Source organism: Thermobia domestica, chromosome 11 (assembly GCF_964235325.1).
Source record: "Thermobia domestica chromosome 11, izTheDome1.hap1.1, whole genome shotgun sequence".
Classification (NCBI taxonomy): domain Eukaryota; kingdom Metazoa; phylum Arthropoda; class Insecta; order Zygentoma; family Lepismatidae; genus Thermobia; species Thermobia domestica.
Window position 1 is genome coordinate 249,934,509 of NC_137464.1, and position 16,624 is coordinate 249,951,132.

Here is a 16,624-nt window from a genome sequence, read left to right on the forward strand (position 1 = left end):
AGCGGTGGGTCAAAATGTAAATAAAAAGTTAATTGAAAAATCCATGGTCACCCGTATAAATAGGAAACAGTGAGACAAATGTGATGTGCTACTTAATCCCTCTTGCCATTTGAAAATTTTGAGTTGGACCCCGTCTGGGACCCTGGGGCAAAGTTTCTTACTCCAAAAAGTGTCCTTGAAAATGATGGAATATGTGTTTGCCGAGTTTTCCATTTACCCAACTGTTTCCGAACAAATGATTCGATTCAAACTATTCTACCTGGTAATTTTTTGTAGCTTTTACATTACAAGGTATGTTGTAACTCACGATATCCCGCCCGGTGGGACGTATAACTTTGGGATTCTTCTAGCATAACATATCAAATGCAATAGTAAGACTATCCATGGCTTTGGATTATTTTAACAGAACAATGACTTAAATAAATAATTTAAAATAAAGTGTGTTTTAAGCTTTGGTCAGTGTTTCTTTTGTTTAAAAAAAAAAATCAAATGCAAACACAATGTCTCGTTCGGATCTCAGCGGAGCAATTTCGTGACCCTCCCTTATGAGCAGATACTAGCAGTTCCCAATGCACGATGCCGCGAGCAGTCCACCAAACACACAGGAAGACTTCTGGTGCAGTGATGGTTTCGGCTGTTTTGGAATCGGTTCATGGGATGCTAACCAATAACTGTGCCGTGGATATTCGTACAGGACCCACTTCTCATCACATGTCAACACCCTTCTGGCTCCTTCCTCAGACGAGACGGCAAAGAAACACAGGTGTTTGCTCGCGTTGCCTTCTGGCCCGGAGTGAAATTATGTGAGATCCATCGACCCAACTTCTAGTGCTTCCCAAATTGATGGAGGTGCTACCGAATGGTTTCTCAACTTATGCTGAATTGTAGTCCCAGTTCCTCATATGTCTGGCTACTGTTCGCCTCAATTGCTACCTGAAGATCTTCATTTTGTACATGTGTTGGTCTTCCGGCACGTGGTGCGTCTTCGAGTGTTTCGTCACCGTCCTTAAACTTGTTAAACCACCGCTGCATTGTCCCCGTAGTCACGACACCCTCACCAAAGACCTGGCATATCTTCCGACCCGCTGCAGCTGCGTTTGACCCTTTGACGTAGTCTCTAACGAGGAAGGTCCATAAACCGTGAGAGTTGAATTTTGATGAAAATTAGTGACAAGACTCAGTTCGAGATGATAAGTAACGTAGTAATAGTCACTCGATGCGCAAATGCTTCGTTGAGCTGCTACACCGACGCCATCTTGAATTCCAATAGGCAATGTCCAAGAATACCCTTTTGGCATAAAAATGAAAAAGTTTTTGGTAAATCTGACTTCAACATTGTAAACGGGATAGGGCATCTATATGTGGGATTACTTCCAGTGCATGATCGCCATCTTGAAAGGCGCCACATTGAATCCCGGTCAAATATGATAAATGGCAAGGGGGTCATGTGGGGTATCAAATAGCACTGGAATTTACTGAATTCATTTCCGTAACCAATGTTTACATATCTGTTTTCAGTTCAGAGTTACGAGCTCTCTTACCCACATGAACATATAAACACTGTGCAAGTTAAATTTGTGTTATGGAACACGGTCATGCGAGCAGTTGCAGGGTTTTAACTAATGCCTGCAGGGTAGTAGTCACTTGATCTACAATAGCCACTATATCAATAAGATCTTGAGCCTAGTGAGAGAAATCATTAATTAAATTGAAATGCCTCTAGTGAAAAATGGAATAGCAGCACTGTAACAAATTATAAGCACTTATATGTTGTAATATAAGTTAGGTGCAACGGCACATGTGATTTTACAAGGATATGTGTTGAAGTTATTAGAAATTAATATATAAATTATCAGAAAAATAATATAAACTGGTGCACATAAGCAGATATTAACCTACTGACCTTTTGCTCTTCAGTTGTGATGATGGAGATCCATAACGAAGTGATTAGCACACAGCATCATGGAGCAGTACAAACACTTAACAAATGCACTTTCGTCACAATCTTCATAACCACAGACCCTATTTTCTACTTGCAACATAGTCTCCAGAGCATTTGTAAATGAACCAACTATTGCTCTGGTGACGTACCCACATTTTTGCCATGCATATGCAAGCATGTCCTTTAGGACTGGCGCACAAAATTGATGATACACAACAGAATGCATTTTCATTATGAAAATTCTGTCATATAACTTGTTCGGTGTACCAGAAACAATGAATTTATGTCGAAAATAATCCTCAAGTCTCCGAATTACCAGTTTATATTGCCGAAAAAAGTATACATCAAGACGCTGAATAAATTTGGTGGTCTTTTGGGTATAACTTCAGCACGAATGTTTTTCTCATGTAACAATTCTCGCACGTCTTCACTCGTCTGTCCACTCCGCGAGTCAAGCAACAGCAGGGAATCCTCTTTCACATCAGGAATAAACACGTCTTTTAGCCACCGTTTGACGTGTTCGCGAGTGAGTTTGCCTGATTTGCTCGCATCAATAACAATGTTGAAAGGTGTCTGTCTATCTAATTGTTGTTTCACTTTGGGTCCGAACACGCCTTTAGGCTCCTGGAAACATATATATATATATATATATATATATATATATATATATATATATATATATATATATATGTGTGTGTGTGTGTGTGTGTGTGTGTGTGTGTGCCTAGCCGTACTGGGGAAATGTGAATTTGGATGGTATATGCGTGGGACACTGAGGCCAAAGACTGAACGACTGCTGTGGTATGTTTCTCACCTATTTCTGACAGAGTTCTACCAGAGGTCATTTCGTACTCGAACCTAGACTGATCAGTATTAAAGATGCATTCACTGTTGTACGGTTTCTCATGTATTATTTTATTAATTTTAATCACAAAAGTTTGGGCATTATCAAGTAATTCACCTTCGTTTTCAACATCTTTCTTCGTTACAAATTGAGTGATCCTTCGTGAGCGAATCCTGTGCTCTTTTTTTAAATTTGTTAACGAAACCACGAGAAGCACGGAATGGATAGTTCAATTTCCTCGCTGTCAGCAACATCCACGCTTTTAAATGATAATCATGTACCGTAAGTCCTTTAGTGCGATAAATGTTGAATGTTTTTAGTACTTCGTATTTTAGTAGTGACACGACATGAGAGCGAGGAGGTTTGTTACGGAATTTCAAAGCCTTATACACAAACGCCGTATTGCATTTGAATTTCTTCGCTGCAGCTGCAACTGTGTTACGCTTCCCATTCTTTTTTAACAATGCAACATGCTCCTGAATTTGTTCGTATTTTTTAACGATAGCTTCGTTTACACGTACAGATTTTGTCCGGCTTGGAGATGACATCTCATACTCGCTCGTAGAAGGCTCACTTTCACTAATTGATGGACTAGTTATCTGTTCCAAATCCATTTCGTTTGTCGAATCTTCACGCTCACTCTCTGTGTCAGTGTCTACATCTAATGCGTCACTCACTGTTAGAGAAATGTTACCATCATATTTGCTTGTTATCATTGCAAGCAATGTACCTGCAAATGTCTTTATCTTCTACCCCATTCTCACTCACGACACTATACTTTTCCACCACTGCTTGATTTAAAATGTTGACTACGTTTATTGGATTAATTGTTCGCATTTTATGCACGGAACGAATGTTTCACTGGTCCAACAAATACGTTCGTACCGGACGTCACACGCCTGCCCGCACCAAAATTGCTGCACTACTACCGTTTGTTATTCGGAGACAGACACCATACACCGCACTGCACACCCATGTTGCAATTATTGCCTGTAGGAAAACTCTCTAAATTCTGCGTGCTATGTCTTAATACCCTAAACAATAGTCTAAAGTCAAGAGAACTAATAAGTCCACTTTATTCGTTTTTAATAGTACGGAGTACAATATTGGGGAAATTCAGCACATTCCCATAGAGTATTTCAAACACAAAAAAGAGCCATATATATCACTGTGAGTGTTAAAGCACATGAATAAACAAATCCCAAAATGAATTTCTTGAGTTGTCAAGTACGTGATTTAAATAATAAATAAATTCTCGAAACACCTGCTACAATTAGTTATTTATCACAGTTTTGATATGAAAACTAGTCTTGCCCTTATTATAAGCTAGTGTTTTATCGTTAAAGGTGGAAAGATGCATGTATTTAATTATTTAATATTGAAGGAAAAAGCAAGAAGAGGATCTTTTTATGGGTTGCAACTTGATATTGAATCTTGTAATAATCTTTATAGCCACTCTTCTTAGCAGGTGTGTATGCATTATCTTATCACTAATAGCAGAACAGCCAACAGACACAAGAAAAAGTGAATTCTAAGTTTTCAGGTGTATATTCTAAGAATACTGTGAACTGAATTTAAAACCCCTTCATTGTTCAATGCGTCAGCGATAAATCGATTTTATTTAGACAAACTGACAATAAATTCATTAAAGAATTTTAACTTCGTAATATGCACGGTAAATTATAGGTTGTCAAATATGAGTATTGGAAAGGAACGCAATATTCTGCAACAATGAGGGAATTTGCGTAAGGTTTCAAAATTGGAGAAGGAAACACAATATAATGGACCATGTAAAAAAGCCTAAAATAGAATTTTGGTTTGATTCAGTTTAACGTCCCACACTTATGCCCGCGACGCTAAGGGAGACCTGGACCTACTGATTATAGTGGATTTTCTAATATATATATATATATATATATATATATATATATATATATATATATATATATATATATATATATATATATATATATATATCTGAACAATCCCTTTGGTATTCTCTGCTCTTCAGCACTATTAAACAAGTGTTTCATCGACCACCAGTCTATTCCATCACACTTTGAAATAGGTATAATTTATTACAGTGCTGCTATTCCATTTTTCACTACAGGCATTTCAATTTAATTAATGATTTCTCTCACTAGGCTCAAGATCTTATTGGTATAGTGGCCCTTGTGGATCAAATGACTACTACTGCATTAGTTAAAATCCTGCATTTACTCGCACGACCATGTTTCATAACACAAATCTAACTCGAGCAGTTTTTATATGTTCCTGTAGGTGAGAGAGCTCCTAACTCTGAACTGAAAACAGATATGTAAACATTGGTTACGGAAATGGATTCAGGAGTAAATTCCAGTGCTATTTGATACCCCACATGACCCCCTTGCCATTTATCATATTTGACCGGGATTCAATATGGCGCCTTTCAAGATGGCGATCATGCACTGGAAGTAATCCCACATATAGATGCCCTATCCCGGTTTACAATGTTGAAGTCAGATCTACCTAAAACGTTTTCATGCCAAAAGGGTATTCTTGAACATTGCCTATTGGAATTCAAGATGGCGTCGGTGTAGCAGCTCAACGAAGCATTTGCGCATCGAGTGACTATTACTACGTTACTTATCATCTCGAACTGAGTCTTGTCACTAATTTTCATCAAAATTCAACTCTCACGGTTTATGGACCTTCCTCGTAAGTTCATCGATGATTCATTGTTAGCGACGGGGAAGGCGCTGAACACCATTTGCTGCGTGTGATTCGCTAACATGAGCCACCTCGTGCCACAATACTGTCAAAATGTTTGTTTTGTTAGTAAAACGTTTCCCACATAACGGCTGTTTCACTTTGGGGATATGAGAATAATCACAAGGACTGAAATCGGACGAATATGGCGGGTGTGGAAGCACTTTCCATCACCACTCTGTAAAAGACATCTAACACTATTGTGGGAGCTGTCGCGTTATCCTGTAAGATATTCTTGTTCAAAAGTTCTGTCCGTTTAGTGCGTACTCCACGGCTCAACTGTGATAGAAAAACTATATGTAATACTGGATTTTCAGTGTTCCTCTCACACATTGGATGGCACATGAACACCGACAGTCATATGTCAGAATGACTGGGCCTTTGTTGGTGGAGGATTTTGACGAATCTTGGATTTTCGTATTGATCGACATGAAACCATTCACTGAACTGTGGCTTTAGTTCTGTTCATATGCAAGGCATGTTCTATTCACGCCAATGATGCGATTCAACATGGTATTCCCTTCTTCCTGCAATCTCTCCAGACTGATGTGACATGTTTAATAGCAAGTCCATTTCTGTACTTCACTTGATGTGGCATCCACTTTGCACAAACTTTCCGCATGTTCAGGTCCTTTCGTAGAATATGGTGTACTGTCTTTTCCGGAATTCCTGTTTGCTCTTGTAACTTCGCAAGCGTCCAATGCCTATCATTGCATAAGCACTGTTCCACCACCATTACACGCACGTCCCTGTCCGGAGACATGACATCCATTACGTAGCAGATCGGAAGTCGACAATGGCCCGTTTGAAGGCTTCTTTCCACTTTCCCACTGTTCGTTGTAGGACATGGATCTAACATCTAGTGCTTTCCGTAGCACTGTTTAGCATTCCTCCCATCAGACACGTAGCCAGGATTTTGTGATGGGGGGGGGGGGTCCGTGAAAAAAATACTGTAGTTATCACACCAGGGGTTTGATCATTCTAAACTATTTTGCTGGCAACATACATGCGCTCGTTTAGCCAGGATTTCGTAATGGGGGGGGGGGGGGCGTGACATGAAATACTGTGGTTACACACCAGGGGATCGATCAATCTAAACTATTTTACTGGTAACATACCCATATTGGTTTGATAGGACAATAAAGTGAAGATATGTTAGTAAATATTTTAATATAAAAAACTGTGAAAAAAGTATTGAGTAAAAGAATATATATAAAAAAAAAACTATTGAAAAAGATGTAATCTTCCGAAGTCATTCGAACTCGGTTCTTCTTGTCTTCTTTTCCTTATCTTCGTTTAATACCGTAAAGGATAGCAATGAGATTCTTTTCGGCAGTAAGGACATCCTATAAAATTGATTAGTGTTGCCGTGAAATTCAAAATGGCTCATATTATTGGTGATATTGGGCATATCTTAAGTTCTGTCTGAGAGTCTATCTGATCGTCATTTGTAGTCCATAGCATTAGCATGGAGAAAGATGGAATTCGGAATGCTTCGTTAATAATATCCATTTTCAACTTGACTTCGCTCCCTGCACACGAAACTTCTCACAAGAAAGAGTAGGGTTAACCAAACGCTTGCTGTAGCTTTATAGTTTTGACGCTGATTCATCTTTTTCTCGCTTCTTTTTGTTTCATCCTTCCTTAATATTTTTTTTGATTTCTTGACTCGAGAGGGGGGGGGGGGTGTTCCGGACCCACCCCTTGGCTACGTGCCTGCTCCCATGCATTTTCACATACGAACGTTCTTCACCTTTTCGTGACGTACATTCTTAACCATTGTTGCTCACTAATTGGACTTCGGAGCGTACTCAGATCCGCATCTCTGCTCACATATATATCCATCATCTGGAGGTACCATTCGGTAATGCATGCCATATACTTTCTCAAGTCTATCGTTGATTTTTTGTATCCCCCCCCCCCTCCCTTTACTCACGAGCAGAAAAATGTTATTATTTACTCCTCATACATCGGGTTGCCCAATAAGTAGTGTCGTAGTTTTGCACCGTGAGGAAAAGAATAATAACTTACCTGGAATATTAATATTAGTCAGGGAAATAGTTTCTATTGGACTCCTCAACACACTGCCACCGCTCTACATCTTTAGTTATCAGTTGTTCCCCCACTGAAAGAAGTCGCCCGTTTTGGAGGCAAAGAACTTATAGTTGCAAACTAAGGACGCTACAATATCATAAACATTGAAAAAAAGCACCAAATTTTGAAGGTTTGTACAACAGTAATTATGCAAGTCACACGAACAAGCTAACGTACATCCAAAGTGGACTTACTGTCGAACATTACGGTCATTATATGACGTATTTCGAACACGTAGAAACTAAGTCACAAGGAATTGAATATTTGACTTTTTTTCAAAGGGCTTTATTTCGAAAAAAAAAAAAGTTTCGATATCCAATTACGTACATGGTTTTCAATAGACAAAGACCATAGTGTCGTTTACAGCAATTTGATCTCAAATCATTCTTCAGATATGAAAAAAAGGGTTAAATTTGGTATTTTGCTGAAAATGGCGTCACTGGAAACTTCTTAAAACACTTTTTGATTTACTTTGCTACTACAACATTTCAATACTGTTTGGTGGGTGTAATTACAACAAGTTCTCGGAATTACGTACTTTTATGCAGTGTTGCAATGCTGTTCAATGGAAGTGAATAACCGGCTAAGTTGACTTTTTCTGGAAATTGAGATTTTACAGATATAAGCTTCTTTTGGCGAGTTCTACATTGTGTAGAAGCAGCTAAGGAGAATTCATAAAATTGAGAAAGTTACAGCATTTTTGCATAACCAGTTATGTCAAAATTAACCAGATAACTGCTGTAAAATTTACCTTTAAACTGCTCTCCTGTAAAATTTATTATTTCCGACTTAGCCGGTTATTCACTGGAACCAACCAATTGCGAAATTAACTTTTTTTGAGCTCTCCCACCAGAATCATGTGCTGCAAAGGCACGCGCGCTAGTAAATAAGTTAATGCTTCATTTTGAGGAACGTAAGAATATTTAGAATATGGCGGTATTTGTTTCAAGTGTATTTTTTTTTTTTTTTGTATATATATTATCAAAGTAAGTAGATTCCTTAACAGTCTTCACCTCATCCCCTGAAGAAGATTAAAGAATATGAAATTGGGATTATTTCGAAGAATTCAAAGATTAGAATACAACAGGTAAGTAAAAAGCTTTATTTATTTATTTTACTTAATGCCTACTCTTCGCATGAGATTTCAAAACACATTTATGTTTCATGAAATTCGATGAAAGCGTAAATTCACCAAATATTCTTAGATCAATTTGAATCCAAAGTCATTGATTCGACAGCCTCAAAGAAAATTTATGTCATATTTAATTGTATTTTTTTTTTAATTTTTATGAAATTTATAGTGGAGAATTATATATATATATATATATATATATATATATATATATATATATATATATATATATATATAACGAAAGTTTCAATTTAGGGTGAATTATCTCCTTATTTCGGACAAATTTGGACATCCAGCAATGAGAATGATTAGGAAATCTCAAAGTAAGTTTATGTCAAGTTTCATTAATTTTAAGTGACATTTGTATTTATATTTCATGTACACGTGGCCTACAGGGTGTTTCAAAATGAATATCGGGTTTTAAGGGCTTTGTAATATTTATTACATTTAATGTACAATTATAATAATACATAAAATGAAAGAGCAACTTACACAGTTTTTGCTACAAGTGTTCAATGTGAGCACCTTCGTCACACGGCACACATCTAATCGATAGGCGAGAAAAGCCCATAAACTTTCTGCCGGAATATAGCACAACACACATTCAATTTAGAGGTGTCTCGTTGCAACTGTAGCATCTCTCGTGGGGATTTGCTGACCCCGAGATGCGAACATTGTAAGTAAGTGTTTACATCTTCACTTGGATGAAATGTCGATTCATCATTGAAGACGACACTATCCAGAAAAATCGTCATACAGCATTTCATTTACAAAGTAGGCACGTAAACCATAATCTGTAGGCTTTAGAGCTTGTAGCAACCGCAAATAATACGGACGTAGTTGTAAGCGACTCCTCAAATTTCTCCACACTAACGTTTGTACTGTAACTACAGATTCAGTCTTTGCAAAATATAAAACAAGATGCTCACCACTCACCATCTTTGGTACTAGATCTTTCCAATGGCAGACAGAGGAAACAATACATGCGCATAAGTGCGTACAGAACTGTTTGGGTTGCTCTTTAATTTGATGTATTATTTATAATTGTACGTTCATTGTAATATATACTACAAAGCTTTAAAACTCCTATATTTATTTTGAAACACCCTGTATTACTGCAGACTGTGTGCAGACTTCATGTATTATTCAATGGTCCCAGAATAGAAAATCAGATTATGTGGCTTAGCGCTTAAAGTGTTAAAAATCGCACACATTTTATGAAGACTAGCGCGGGACAAATAGATGTATTTTCAAATAGTGGGAAACTCTTATATACTAAAAAAGTTAAAAAGTATTAAAAATAAAACACACACAATGCATGCATGACATTTATTGTTCCAAAATAAGATTTGTTTTTTCTCTTAAATAATTATGTTAAGAAACAACGTGGACATTTGTATTTCTTGATTATTTTTTTCTCTTTCTTTCTCATTTAAATTATAAGTGTGTGAAGCACTCACAGCTCTGCCATAAATCATTAGACAAAAATGTTCCTTACAGGAATGAAAATGCATCACAAATATTATTTCTATTTACATTTCCAATAAATTAAGCGAGGCGGTAATCTTTTTTGAAATCTTGGGCCAATGATTTTTTCTCTTTATCAAAAAAAGAACAAAAATCTGTCTTAACAGGAACAGTACTTAAAGAGGATAGCAATAATAATAGTAGTAAATTCTAATGTAAAAAAAAAAAAAAATCATTCGAAAAAATTGTCTCATCACAAGGGAGCGTCTGATACACCTCCGTATGTACCAGAAGCCGTAGACGACTATCGCTCTATAGCCGCTAATAAGAACCCCGGGCTCCTTTCACACGCGCACTCAAAAACGGAAGTACTATTGCAGGCACACAACATCCTTTCACTCTCCACAAACAAATGCTCACCAGCAAAAAAATATTACTCTTAATACAAGTTATATCACATGTCATTATCAATTCCTCTCCTTCAAGTTTTATATTAAATATAATATTATTATCACATATTCCATCTGCTTTCCAGTACCCCAGTAAACATGTGGCAGCCAAAATAAATCAATCATTCTTAAATATATATATGAATATATTTGCTTACTAAAGACAGATTCTTCTAAATATTTAAAATAACAGGCATCCACACGAAAGAATTACACAAGCGCGCACACAATCATTCTACAAACACACACACACATACTAGCACTCAGACAAGCTCTATCTTAATGACAGGGCGAAAAAAAATATATATAATAATACTGGTTACACCAAAAAACACATAACAGACTAAAAAATATTTTCTTTGTGTGTGGCCAGAGAAACAGTTCAGTCTATTTTCCTTACTTGGGTCTCTGACCAAGTACCTAGAATATTTGCCCAAGATAATCATAATAATACTAATTATAATAATAAAAACATTTGTTTGCTTTTTTTTGTGACGCATTTGGACAAAATTAATCTTTTTTTAAACAAGATGCTACCAGAGAGAACATAAAGATACACATTTTTGTTTGCTTAATACAATATACAGTTCATACCCAAAACAATGTGTTTACCATAACCATAAATAATCAAAATTCCAAAATTTCATTTGTCTAAACATGCAATTCAATATTCGACTCTAAAAATGTTTTCCAACACTGGATTCTTCTGTCTTTATGGCAGCTGTATTGGGTTATTGAACTGCGCAGCAAGTCGTCTCTTTCCTAAAGAAAAGATATAAACATATTCAGTCTACCTTCAATGAAACGCTTAACATAAGTTCCGCTAAATTTACATAATGGAATATGTACCAGGTTATCACAAAAATAAGTATCGCTGTTCAAAGAACTCTGGAGACGTAATAGTAGGAGTATATTTGGAAACATGCAGAAGCGATTGGCGTAGAAAATAAAATTAGTTCCAATTTTTGCCACCAGAGGTAATTGTGGCGCTGTACAATAAGTAAGTGCAGCGTGGGAGAAAAACGACACTAGTGATGCTACATGATAAGAAAGGCTGCAATTGTCTCTCCTGTAGGTCTCGTAGCATTGATTACCAATGCTTTTAATAGTCCCTGCTCAGTGGCGGATTTACGTGGGGGGAAGGGTAGGTTGAGCTGAAGCATCCCTTTAAAATTTTTGGATATCTTACGAAAACAAAGTTAAATTTTAGTCTTTCCTGTCTCTTAAACTGCAAGCTTTCTCCAAAATTTCAGGAAAAGATTAGTATCAAATCTCGTCACCAGAAGCTGTTGTTTCTCTGTTCAGTGTTAAGTACGGTAAGTGTGTTATGGACGATAAATGATATTGATATTCAGTGAAATAAAGACATAATTATGCCCGGTGTGAAGCGTGGCATTGATTTGTACTCCTATTTAGGATGGCTAACAAGACAGTGCAAGGGAAAATAATTCAATGTGGCAACGCCTCCGCATTCAACGATTGAAAAAAATTCGGCCGCAGCAACTTGCCTCTCCTCTTTCGAGGGAGGTAAGGGAAAACACACATCGACAGAAGCGCCATCTTCTTCTTCTACTACTACTACTACTAATAATAATAATGACAGACTCACCTATTTTACTCTCATTGAATAGTGGAAGAGATGCTGCATCCGATATGCAACAAATCCACTTATTTTAATCGTATTAAAAACACAACCAAATATTATATCTTTAACTGGTTCATATTAGCTTTGCTATCTTAAATAACTTGAAATATAATTCACTGAACAAAGCAAAGTTTGCTTTAAAAAAAAATATATATATAAGGAATGTTTCGACAACTAATTAAACATACTGGCTTCATCAGACATTGTAACGAACAAAGAGGGAGTTGCGTATAAATATAAAAGGATCCTAGAAACTAGTTTTGAACGCTGATTAGCTGGTCAGAACCGACTCAGCCACTCATAATAGAAATTGACAAATGTGAAACTAAACACCATAAATCCCTTTTCCCTCCCTGGTCCGCAGGGTTGGCAAAAACCATGGTTTTTATTGAAAAAACCAAAAAACCCGTTTTTTTTTTGTTTAAACCAGGTTTTTTGGTTTATATAATTTGCTCTATGCATTTCTATCACATATGGGCAGAAATAAGTTTGTTTTGCCTTGGCGTTATTATGTAAAAACCGAGTTATGTTGGAAGGGGCCATATAACCTTAAAGCGGAATCCAAACCGCTTCTCGCCTTACATCCGAGATAAATTGTCGTCTATTTGAACTCGAAACCGGGACTAATTGGCCACAAATGCGATACGTCTGCCTACTCACGAAGGACTGATGATAAAAATACGTTGTACTGATCTTTACATACTTGTTAATATAAATGTCAAAAGTCATTTCAGAAGGACACGAAGATAAACAGTTGCACAATTGTAACCATTATAAAGAATTACATATGGACAATTTCAAAATACTGTAATAGTCAAATTGAAGCCATTATAAAGAATTATATATGGACAATTTCAAAATACTGTAATAGTCCAAGTTCGTTCACAACGATCTTTATTAGTATAAGATAAAGAACTACAACGACGTAATTTGCATGTCAGTAAGAAAAGTGAATAATGATACGAATTATTTGAGTCCACTTTGGCTCTGACCCATTTATACATAAATACTACCAAAGATACTTCTGATTTCAATAAATGCCTCTCGTGGGGTTTGTATGACTCCCCCTCCCCCCACCAAAAAAGTACAGTATTTCGATGTATTTTATGAATAGTCAACATTATTAAAACTAAACAATATTTAGAATTTTTCTTTGATTGCAATTGCATAACAATAAGAACTATAAAAAAATCACAGAAGAAACATTCATAAATTTATATTTTAAAAAACAGAAACTGCTATAATAGTATAATCTCTTTGAGTAATAAATGAGGAATTAGGTCTGAATATAATACGAATACTATGCGGGAGTGAAATGTGATTTTTTTTTAACAGCTGGTTTAAAACATGGTCCGGCAGAAATTAATTAAGGACTAATTTCTAGGATCCTTTAAGCCAATATGTTCAGTGTCTGATGAAGCCAATATGTTCAGTGTCTGATGAAGCCAATATGTTCAGTGTCCGATGAAGCCAATATGTTCAGTGTCCGATGAAGCCAATATGTTCAGTGTCTGATGAAGTAAATATGTCCAGTTGACGAAACTGTTACACATTTCTTATTTTTTAAATAAACGTTTTGTTCAGTGATTTATATTTCTAGTTTAAGTTATTAAATCTTGTTAATGTAACAAATAAGAAAGGCAAGCGGCAGATTAATGGATTTTAGTTACTTGATATAAAATGAGAAAGTGAAAAAAAAGTATTGAACACTAATGGAATTAATAGTAAGAGAAATGAGACACTCTAAATAGTAAAGGCAAACTCAACAAAATATTTCTTTACCAATTGGTTATTACTGTTGCTGCAACTTCTATTATTAAAATTAATATTATTATACTTTGGATAAACAATAATAAAATATGAATCCGGAACGCTTCATATAAGAATATGCTACGTCTTTGTTATATTTTGCTCCAATATGGTTTTGTAACCGGACTACTCATATCAAAACGTACATATTCATGAGTTGAATACTTTTCAGTAATTTGCTTGGAACCTGATTTCATGGAGCTCTTAATTGGTTCCAAAATGTGATTATTTTCTTTAATTTTAACACAAAGTTCTAAAATCTAAGCTGGAAGACATCAAACAAAACATGAAATGAGAGAAAAAGTTCTTTTTTTTTTTCTAAAAATTCCTTTGATGTAAGTTGTCCTCCTATTATCTCCCCAATCTTCCCTCTCCTTCGCTCATACAATCAGAGATTGAGAGTACTGACAGAATACGGTGTTAGCATTAATATTGTCATTAAGTTCACAAAAAGTCAGACTGGTACAACCAAGTTCAATTCGAGTCCTTCATGCTGGGAGTTTACTCGTAAAACAAAAGTATACTCTCAGTTTTGCATAGTCAAAAGCAGAAATGTAAAAATAAAATGTATTTTTTTGTACCATTAACACCTAAATTTCCTAACTTTTCCAGGTACCTGATAACGCTTTTTTCTTTATATATATATATATATATATATATATAAAAATTGAAGGCTAAGGCTACCATATGTTCATATTAAAGTGTTCTGTGTATACCTTAGCAATTTTCAGAAGCAGATAGGACTGCTGATTTGACTAAGTGCTGAAGCTAGCCGTTACAAGAAAAACAAAAATGAAAAACAGCAACTTAAAAAATCTAGAGAAGAGGCCTGCTAGAAAATGCAAGCAGTGAGGCTTATAAAGCGTCATAGCAAAATGTAACTACACAATGCATCACAAGTAACAATATTTAGACTTCTATATAAATTATTTTACATAAATTAGCGACATTAGTTAGTTCGGAAATGACATTTGAGGTGTTCAAATAGTAATAGCAAACTACTCTGGCAGCCAGTTCTGGTGTCTACATATATATATATATATATATATATATACACCTTATGGAAGCGGTTCCTCTTTCCCTTAAAAAAAAAATAGTTTCAGAATAAATGCAGGATTGTTTAGACCATTCAGAATGCATTTTCAAAGAACAATTCCTTGTTGAATTCGCGCTTATTTCCCAGAACGCTTTATATAAACTCCCTCCTTCGTTAGTGGCGTTTTCGTAACAATCAGTATTACTACTCCACAATAGAATTACGCTTTTCAACATTCAAAATTGTAAACTTCTATTTAGTATACATAATATATACATGAAGAGCAAATTAAATAAAAAAGACGAATAATTGTGTGACTCGGTAGTGATACAATTGAATATACATGTATTACATGGCTCTTTGATTCAAAGACATAGTGTTAGATTCTAACTCTTACCGATATATATGAGGTGTATTTAGGTTATAGTACCTCCATTCCCCCCCACCCCTCAGGACTGGAAACAGATGGAAACACGCTGTTTTAAAATACACGAGCACTCGTGAATGCATGACAGAGAATGGCAACACCGTACGGCACACACAACTCTAGCGGCAGCGGTGAAAGTTATGACTGGTTTTGACTCTTACGATACTCGTAAAATCGAGACGTTTTCATTACAAGAACAGCATGTAATCATTCGTTTTCTCCATTTGCGTGGTATAACACCGTCTGAAATTCATCGCCAGTTGAGTGACACATGTGATCATGGTGTCATGGATGCGTCGAATGTGCGTTCGTGGGTGTGACAGTTCAAAGAAAGCAGAGCGTAATGCGACAACAAACCAAAACAATCTCGGCCTCGCACAAACCAGTCTGACGACATGATCGAATGAGTGGTGAAAGTTGTTTGTGAGAATCGCCGAATAAGTGTGGAACATATCGCCTCCAAAATTGGCATTTCCGTGGGATCTGTGCACACAATCCTGCACAAAGACCTGAAAATGCGGAAAGTGTCCTTCAAGGGGGGTGCCAGGAATGCTGACGGACGACCACAAGACTGCACGCGTGGAATGTTGTCGCATGATGATGGCATGAATGGAGACTTTCTTTTCATCGATTATGACACTGGATGAGACATGGTTTTCAATCCAGAAACGAACATTCCCTGGCCATGCTGCTATTGCTTTAGCGATTTTCCAGTGGTCAAAACAGATTCCTAAAGAAGCGTTTGCTGCCGCCATGAAATCATGGCTCGACGTTGTGAAAAATATGTACGGCAGCAGGAAAATTAAGTCGAGAAGTGACAAGTTTAATAGTTTTCGTGTGATTAGTCAGTGAGAAAAATTAGGATATGATATACCTTGAATGCACCTCGTAGTATTCATTTCCTACCTAAAAATTGATAATGGACACTGTTCATTTTATCTTTGGAGTTCGTATAATTTAAATACAAATAAAATCTGACACAAGGGAACATATACTTCTGCTGCTTTTATTCCCGGCGGCGAAAGTAAAAT

General features: G+C 36.3%; 1 protein-coding gene across 6 annotated transcripts in view; it reads right to left on the minus strand.

Moving 5' to 3' along the window:
- Nucleotides 1-10,075: 10,075 nt before the first annotated feature.
- The window catches only part of Marf1 (meiosis regulator and mRNA stability factor 1-like protein), a 210,064-nt gene continuing 203,515 nt past the window's right edge, over nt 10,076-16,624 (minus strand). For all 6 annotated transcript variants that reach the window (XM_081732010.1, XM_081732009.1, XM_081732005.1 and 3 more), the window contains one exon: nt 10,076-11,438. In XM_081732010.1, the coding sequence (XP_081588136.1) occupies nt 11,389-11,438 (50 nt within the window). In that variant the 3' untranslated portion in view covers nt 10,076-11,388. The remainder of the gene's footprint in view (nt 11,439-16,624) is intronic.